Raw genomic sequence first — 9,001 nt, forward strand, 5'->3', positions numbered from 1 at the left:
GTCTGATAGTGTGGATTAGATGTGCAGTCTGATAGTGTGGGTTAGATGTGCAGTCTGATAGTGTGGATTATATGTGACGTTTGATAGTGTGGATTAGATGTGCAGTCTGATAGTGTGGATTAGATGTGCAGTCTGATAGTGTGGGTTAGATGTGCAGTCTGATAGTGTGGATTATATGTGACGTTTGATAGTGTGGATTAGATGTGCAGTCTGATAGTGTGGATTAGATGTGCAGTCTGATAGTGTGGATTAGATGTGCAGTCTGATAGTGTGGATTAGATGTGCAGTCTGATAGTGTGGATTAGATGTGCAGTCTGATAGTGTGGATTAGATGTGCAGTCTGATAGTGTGGAGTAGATGTGCAGTCTGATAGTGTGGATTAGATGTGCAGTCTGATAGTTTGGGGGGGACCTAAAGGCTGCTGGCTGCTTTCACACTGCCTCTCGCCAATCTGCATGGTAAAGAGAAGATGATTTTGATGTAATAATAATAATAATAATAATATATGCCATTTAGCAGACGCTTTTATCCAAAGCGACTTACAGTCATGTGTGCATACATTCTACGTATGGGTTGTTTATTTTGTCATTCGATAGCCCTTTTCGGTGTAGCTCCTACTTATGAGACAACTTGTAGGTGAAATGGTTATTCTGATCAGACAGTCCCAACCTCTGATCAAGAAGAGGGAGACTGTCATGGCACAGCTCTCGAGTTCACTCCCTCTTTCCTCTATTCTGTTTCTTTCTGTTCTCTCTGTCATTCCTCTCTCTCCTTCCCCCTCTCTCTTTCTGGGTCTGTGAATTCATACACTAAACGTATCTAAGCGTTTATGTTGTCAGCGAGCCATCTTATCCTTTCGAGGGATGAGAAGCATTCTGCAGCACACTGCTGCTGCTGCCACGGCTCTGATGTGTATTACAATGACTCTAATGTGTATTACAATGACTCTAATGTGTATTACAATGACTCTAATGTGTATTACAATGACTCTAATGTGTATTACAATGACTCTAATGTGTATTACAATGACTCTAATGTGTATTACAATGACTATTAATAACCCTGAGTAGTAGTAGTTGTAGTAATAATAGTACCAGTGGTTATCGTAGAAGTAAAAGTTATAGCTATCGTAAATATAGCAGAGCAGGACATAGTAATAGTCTGCGGTAAGAGCCAGTCGTCTGCCCTCAGAGCGGACAGGGAGACAGGGAGACAGGGAGACAGGGAGACAGGAGACAGGGAGAGAACAGAGAAGCATCCGTTCAGCAACACCACCATGTCTTAAACAAGCTCAACTTCCCAACCCAGAATAAACACACACAACCAACCCAACAAAAGCTGCTCTGTCTGTCCTGCCTGCTTTCCTGGCCACACTTTTAGTATTTCTGTTTTTTCGGGCAGCGTTAAAAAGTTGCTAAACCAGAACACAAAATTGCAGTCTTTCTCTGTGTGCCTTTTCAGTGTGAGTTCTCTGTGCTTTGTCTTTCTCTGTGTGTGTTTTTGTGTGTGTGTTTGTGTGTTTTTGTGTGTGTGCTTGTTTTCAGAGTGAGTTCTCTGTGTGTGTGTTTGTGTGTTTGTGTGTAAGTGCGTGTGTGCATGTGTGCATCGGACATATTTCTATCTGACAAACAGACTAAACAGAGTTCCAGCTTTGGACTGGTGACCTCAGGACTTTTCTCTCTCTTTCTCTCCTTCTGTCATTTTACTGGCTCCTCTGTGGATTCCATACTTACGGTGCCGTCACAGCGCCATATCAGCGGAGAGCAGTGAGTTTTAGACAAACAGACAGACAAACAGACACCGTTGGCTGCTCATAGTCTGGGTTTTCCTCCTCTTCTCCTTGTTGTGTTTTTCCTCGTCTATTTTCCTCGTCTTTTTTCACCTCTTCTCCCCCTTCACCCTATCTATAGGGTTAGAGGCAGACTTGTCCCCCTTCACTCTATCTATTGGGTAAGAGGCAGACTTCTCCCCCTTCACTCTATCTATAAGTTTAGAGGCAGACTTGTCCCCCTTCACTCTATCTATAAGGTTAGAGGCAGACTTGTCCCCCTTCACTCTATCTATAGGGTTAGAGGCAGACTTCTCCCCCTTCACTCTATTTATGGGGTTAGAGGCAGACTACTCCCCCTTCACTCTGTCTATAGGGTTAGAGGCAGACTTCTCCCCCTTCACTCTATCTGTAGGGTTAGAGGCAGACTTCTCCCCCTTCACTCTATCTATAGGGTTAGAGGCAGACTTGTCCCCCTTCACTCTATCTATAGGGTTAGAGGCAGACTTCTCCCCCTTCACTCTATTTATGGGGTTAGAGGCAGACTACTCCCCCTTCACTCTGTCTATAGGGTTAGAGGCAGACTTCTCCCCCTTCACTCTATCTGTAGGGTTAGAGGCAGACTTCTCCCCCTTCACTCTATCTATAGGGTTAGAGGCAGACTTCTCCCCCTTCACTCTATCTATAAGGTTAGAGGCAGACTTTTCCCCCTTCACTCTATCTATAAGGTTAGAGGCAGACTTCTCCCCCTTCACTCTGTCTATAGGGTTAGAGGCAGACTTCTCCCCCTTCACTCTATCTGTAGGGTTAGAGGCAGACTTCTCCCCTTCACTCTATCTATAGGGTTAGAGGCAGACTTCTCCCCCTTCACTCTATCTATAGGGTTAGAGGCAGACTTCTCCCCCTTCACTCTGTCTATAGGGTTAGAGGCAGACTTCTCCCCCTTCACTCTATCTGTAGGGTTAGAGGCAGACTTCTCCCCTTCACTCTATCTATAGGGTTAGAGGCAGACTTCTCCCCCTTCACTCTATCTATAGGGTTAGAGGCAGACTTCTCCCCCTTCACTCTGTCTATAGGGTTAGAGGCAGACTTCTCCCCCTTCACTCTATCTGTAGGGTTAGAGGCAGACTTCTCCCCCTTCACTCTATCTATAGGGTTAGAGGCAGACTTCTCCCCCTTCACTCTATCTATAGGGTTAGAGGCAGACTTCTCCCCTTCACTCTATCTATAGGGTTAGAGGCAGACTTCTCCCCCTTCACTCTATTTATGGGGTTAGAGGCAGACTACTCCCCTTCACTCTGTCTATAGGGTTAGAGGCAGACTTCTCCCCTTCACTCTATCTGTAGGGTTAGAGGCAGACTTCTCCCCCTTCACTCTATCTATAGGGTTAGAGGCAGACTTGTCCCCCTTCACTCTATCTATAGGGTTAGAGGCAGACTTCTCCCCTTCACTCTATTTATGGGGTTAGAGGCAGACTACTCCCCCTTCACTCTGTCTATAGGGTTAGAGGCAGACTTCTCCCCTTCACTCTATCTGTAGGGTTAGAGGCAGACTTCTCCCCTTCACTCTATCTGTAGGGTTAGAGGCAGACTTCTCCCCTTCACTCTATCTATAAGGTTAGAGGCAGACTTTTCCCCCTTCACTCTATCTATAAGGTTAGAGGCAGACTTCTCCCCCTTCACTCTGTCTATAGGGTTAGAGGCAGACTTCTCCCCCTTCACTCTATCTGTAGGGTTAGAGGCAGACTTCTCCCCCTTCACTCTATCTATAGGGTTAGAGGCAGACTTCTCCCCCTTCACCCTATCTATAAGGTTAGAGGCAGACTTCTCCCCCTTCACTCTGTCTATAAGGTTAGAGGCAGACTTCTTCCCCTTCACTCTATTTATAAGTTTAGAGGCAGACTTGTCCCCCTTCACTCTATCTATAAGGTTAGAGGCAGACTTGTCCCCCTTCACTCTATCTATAGGGTTAGAGGCAGACTTCTCCCCCTTCACTCTATTTATGGGGTTAGAGGCAGACTTCTCCCCCTTCACTCTATCTATAGGGTTAGAGGCAGACTTCTTCCCCTTCACTCTATCTATAGGGTTAGAGGCAGACGTCTCCCCCTTCACTCTTTCTATAAGGTTAGAGGCAGACAAGGGTTCCTCTCTGTTTTGACACATGAATGATGCAGTGCCACACAATTGAAACCATACAAGACAGGTGTGACTAGGGTTGTTATAAACTGTATTTTCATCATAAGTCATTTGAATTCATTGTGGTGAAATTGTGAGAGAATGTGTACAGTATAGGGTGAGAGGTGGCCTGTAAAAGAAAGGATTGATGTTATGTTGCTAAACCAGGGATCCTCTCTCCTGGTCATGGAGGGCTGCAGTATGTTTACTTAGCTAGTAGCTTCCGTCTGCCCCGTGTTTCCAAAACTCTCCCGGAGCCATTCCACTTATTTGATCTATTCCAACGCTAGCACACCTGATTCAACCATTCAACTAATCATCAAGCCCTTGATTAGTCCAATAAGGTGTGGTAGACCTGGAGAGCTAGCTTTGAACGGCTGGGGGGTACTGGAGGAGAGCACGCCTTGAACGGCTGGCGGGTACTGGAGGAGAGCTCGCCTTGAACGGCTGGCGGGTACTGGAGGAGAGCTCGCCTTGAACGGCTGGCGGGTACTGGAGGAGAGAGCTAGCCTTGAACGGCTGGCGGGTACTGGAGGAGAGCTAGCCTTGAACGGCTGGGGGTACTGGAGGAGAGCTAGCTTTGAACAGCTGGGGGGTACTGGAGGAGAGCTAGCTTTGAACGGCTGGGGGTACTGGAGGAGAGCTAGCCTTGAACGGCTGGGGGTACTGGAGGAGAGCTAGCTTTGAACGGCTGGGGGTACTGGAGGAGAGCTAGCCTTGAACGGCTGGGGGTACTGGAGGAGAGCTAGTTTTGAACGGCTGGGGGTACTGGAGGAGAGCTAGCTTTGAACGGCTGGGGGTACTGGAGGAGAGCTAGCCTTGAACGGCTGGGGGGTACTGGAGGAGAGCTAGCTTTGAACGGCTGGGGGTACTGGAGGAGAGCTAGCTTTGAACGGCTGGGGGTACTGGAGGAGAGCTAGCCTTGAACGGCTGGGGGTACTGGAGGAGAGCTAGCCTTGAACGGCTGGGGGTACTGGAGGAGAGCTAGCCTTGAACGGCTGGGGGGTACTGGAGGAGAGCTCGCCTTGAACGGCTGGCGGGTACTGGAGGAGAGCTAGCCTTGAACGGCTGGGGGGTACTGGAGGAGAGCTCGCCTTGAACGGCTGGCGGGTACTGGAGGAGAGCTAGCCTTGAACGGCTGGGGGGTACTGGAGGAAAGTTTGGGAACCGCCACCATAGGCTCTGTGGGTGTGGTGTGTAAGAAACAATCCTATTGTAGGTTTGTTTTTTTGACAGCTCAGGTCGGGGGACGTGTCTGGACAATGAACCTCTGAAACGAGACTTCCTGTACCCAACAGTGGCCCCGGGGCAGGTGTACGACGCAGACGAGCAGTGTCGCTTCCAGTACGGAGCCTCTTCACGACAGTGTAAATATGGGGTAAGAAACCCGCGTCTCTCTGACTACAGTATGCATACAGTCTCTCTCCCCTACATCAGAGGACCATGCTGTTAAGGGAATAGTTGATCATAATCAGGGTGTTATCATCATAATCAGGGTGTTATTATCATAATCAGGGTGTTATTATCATAATCATGGTGTTATTATCATAATCAGGGTGTTATCATCATAATCATGGTGTTATTATCATAATCAGGACATTATTATCATAGTCAGGGTGTTATTATCATAATCATGGTGTTATTATCATAATCAGGGCGTTATTATCATAATCATGGTGTTATTTTCATAACCATGGTGTTATTATCATAATCAGGGTGTTATCATCATAATCAGGGTGTTGTCATCATAATCAGGGTGTTATTATCATAATCGTGGTGTTATTATCATAATCAGGACGTTATTATCATAGTCAGGGTGTTATCATCATAATCATGGTGTTATTATCATAATCAGGGCGTTATTATCATAATCATGGTGTTATTTTCATAACCATGGTGTTATTTTCATAACCATGGTGTTATCATCATAATCAGGGTGTTGTCATAATAATCAGGGTGTTATTATCATAATCGTGGTGTTATTATCATAATCATGGTGTTATTATCATAATCTGGGTGTTATCATCATAATCAGGGTGTTATTATCATAATCATGGGGTTATTATCATAATCATGGTGTTATTATCATAATCGTGGTGTTATTATCATAATCAGGGTGTTATCATCATAATCAGGGTGTTATTATCATAATCGTGGAGTTATTATCATAATCATGGTGTTATTATCATAATCAGGGTGTTATCATCATAATCGTTGTGTTATCATCATAATCAGGGTGTTATTATCATAATCAGGGTGTTATTATCATAATCATGGTGTTATTATCATAATCAGGGTGTTATCATCATAATCAGGGTGTTATTATCATAATCAGGGTGTTATGATCATAGTCAGGGTGTTATTATCATAATCAGGGTGTTATTATCATAATCATGGTGTTATTATTATAATCATGGTGTTATCATCATAATCGGGGTGTTATCATCATAATCATGGTGTTATTATAATAATCAGGGTGTTATGATCATAGTCAGGGTGTTATTATCATATTCATGGTGTTATTATCATAATCTGGGCGTTATTATCATAATCATGGTGTTATTATCATAATCATGGTGTTATCATCATAATCAGGGTGTTATCATCATAATCATGGTGTTATTATCATAATCAGGGTGTTATTATCATAATCATGGAGTTATTATCATAATCATGATGTTATTATCATAATCATGGTGTTATTATCATAATCATGGAGTTATTATCATAATCATGATGTTATTATCATAATCATGGTGTTATCATAATCATGGTGTTATTATCATAATCTGGGCGTTATTATCATAATCATGGTGTTATTATCATAATCAGGGTGTTATCATCATAATCAGGGTGTTATCGTCATAATCATGGTGTTATTATCATAATCAGGGTGTTATTATCATAATCATGGAGTTATTATCATAATCATGATGTTATTATCATAATCATGGTGTTATCATAATCATGGTGTTATTATCATAATCGGGGTGTTATTGTCATAATCAGGGTGGTATCATCATAATCAGGGTGTTATGATCATAATCGGGGTTTTATCATCGTAATCATGATGTTATTATCATAATCTGGGTGTTATCATCATAATCATGTTGTTATTATCATAATCGGGTTGTTATTATCATAATCATGTTGTTATTATCATAATCATGGTGTTATTCTCATAATCATGGTGTTAATATCATAATCAGGGTGTTATCATCATAATCAGGGTTAAGGGTGTTATCTTCATATCACCAGAAGGAGACATCATTGGCACATGGGATAGAGGCGTCTCATCACATTTCTGATGAGGGAGGTTTTTACACACACACACACACAAACACACACACACACACACACACACACACACACACACACACACACACACACACACACACACACACACACACACACACACACACACACACACACACACACACACACACACACACACACACACACACACACACACACACACACACACACACACACACACACACACACACACACACACACCACAGTTTCATGGAATGCTAATGATTACCCCCCTCCCACCACCTTGTAGAATAACAACCCAGGGTAAATAAAGAAACACGAGCAGAGGGAGAACTAAACCAAGCCACAGAAACAGGAGATGTTGAATGAAAGCCACAACGAATTAATGAACCAATAAGGACAGAAAAAGAGTCTACCATTAGCCGAGATCAAGAGAGTTTATTTTGTTTCATTGAAAGACATATCTGACAGCAGATTACCACAGGCCCCAAATTAAACCCTGTCATTTTGTCTCTTAAGCTCTTAATTGTGGTTTTAGATCAGCATGAAAGACAAACATTTATGAAAGGAAAGCATTCCTCCAGAGCCTGGCTCAGCTGTGTTGCTCTGCGCTGCTCTGTGCCAGGCTGCTTCCAGAATGTAGTCTTTTATCTGCTAGGATTCTGGATTCTGACCTGGATTCAGATCGGTTTCACTCTCCCAGCCAGATGTCTAGTAAAGAGTTGTCTTTAATTAAGAGCTCGCTGATCAAACCCATGTAACCATATAAACAAGTCAAATATCTATGACTGAATGTGTAGTTTACTTTCAGAGTTGGTGTTACACTTTTAGAAGAAAAGATGCTATCTAGTTCTGTCCCCATAGGGGACCCTTTGAATAACCCTTTTGGGTAGTTCTACCTGGAACCAAACAGAGTTATCCTATGGGGACAGCCGAATAACCCTTTTGGGTAGTTCTACCTGGAACCAAACAGAGTTATCCTATGGGGACAGCCGAATAACCCTTTTGGGTAGTTCTACCTGGAACCAAACAGAGTTATCCTATGGGGACAGCCGAATAACCCTTTTGGGTAGTTCTACCTGGAACCAAACAGAGTTATCCTATGGGGACAGCCGAATAACCCTTTTGGGTAGTTCTACCTGGAACCAAACAGAGTTATCCTATGGGGACAGCCGAATAACCCTTTTGGGTAGTTCTACCTGGAACCAAACAGAGTTATCCTATGGGGACAGCCGAATAACCCTTTTGGGTAGTTCTACCTGGAACCAAACAGAGTTATCCTATGGGGACAGCCGAATAACCCTTTTGGGTAGTTCTACCTGGAACCAAACAGAGTTATCCTATGGGGACAGCCGAATAACCCTTTTGGAACCCTTTCTTCTAAGAGTGTAGGAAAGGTGACCTCTCTTATCTGGGAGACAGTTACTCTGTACAACACATAAAGCAGAGCAGAGGCTGCTTTTAATGCCACTAAAGACTAAAGAGAACCACTAAAAGATATGGTGGGGTAAGAGAGGTGCAGTAACACTTAACAGTCACTCTTACACATAATGGTTGTGGTGCCCATTATGTTTTTGACCTGGAAGTAGAACTCTCCATTCCCAACCCAGGTTCTAATGGGGACAGAAAGTTGCTATTGCTCCTACTGAAAGGACCAGACAGCATAGCAGTGGTTTGGTGAAGTGTTTCAATGCTTTCTCCTGTGGAATGGTATAAAAGAAGCCGAGAAATAGTTGTTGAAACATTTTTGGACTCACAGAACTTATTTAATTGACCCTTCACT

At 43.7% G+C, this 9,001-nt stretch overlaps 1 protein-coding gene across 1 annotated transcript in view; it reads left to right on the forward strand.

Moving 5' to 3' along the window:
* The window catches only part of LOC124000157 (A disintegrin and metalloproteinase with thrombospondin motifs 6-like), a 247,176-nt gene that overhangs the window by 92,451 nt on the left and 145,724 nt on the right, over positions 1 to 9,001 (forward strand). The window contains exon 11 of the mRNA XM_046306337.1: positions 5,179 to 5,320. Within this exon, the coding sequence (XP_046162293.1) occupies positions 5,179 to 5,320 (142 nt within the window). The remainder of the gene's footprint in view (positions 1 to 5,178; positions 5,321 to 9,001) is intronic.

This window comes from Oncorhynchus gorbuscha, linkage group LG16 (genome assembly GCF_021184085.1).
Source record: "Oncorhynchus gorbuscha isolate QuinsamMale2020 ecotype Even-year linkage group LG16, OgorEven_v1.0, whole genome shotgun sequence".
NCBI classification, from domain to species: domain Eukaryota; kingdom Metazoa; phylum Chordata; class Actinopteri; order Salmoniformes; family Salmonidae; genus Oncorhynchus; species Oncorhynchus gorbuscha.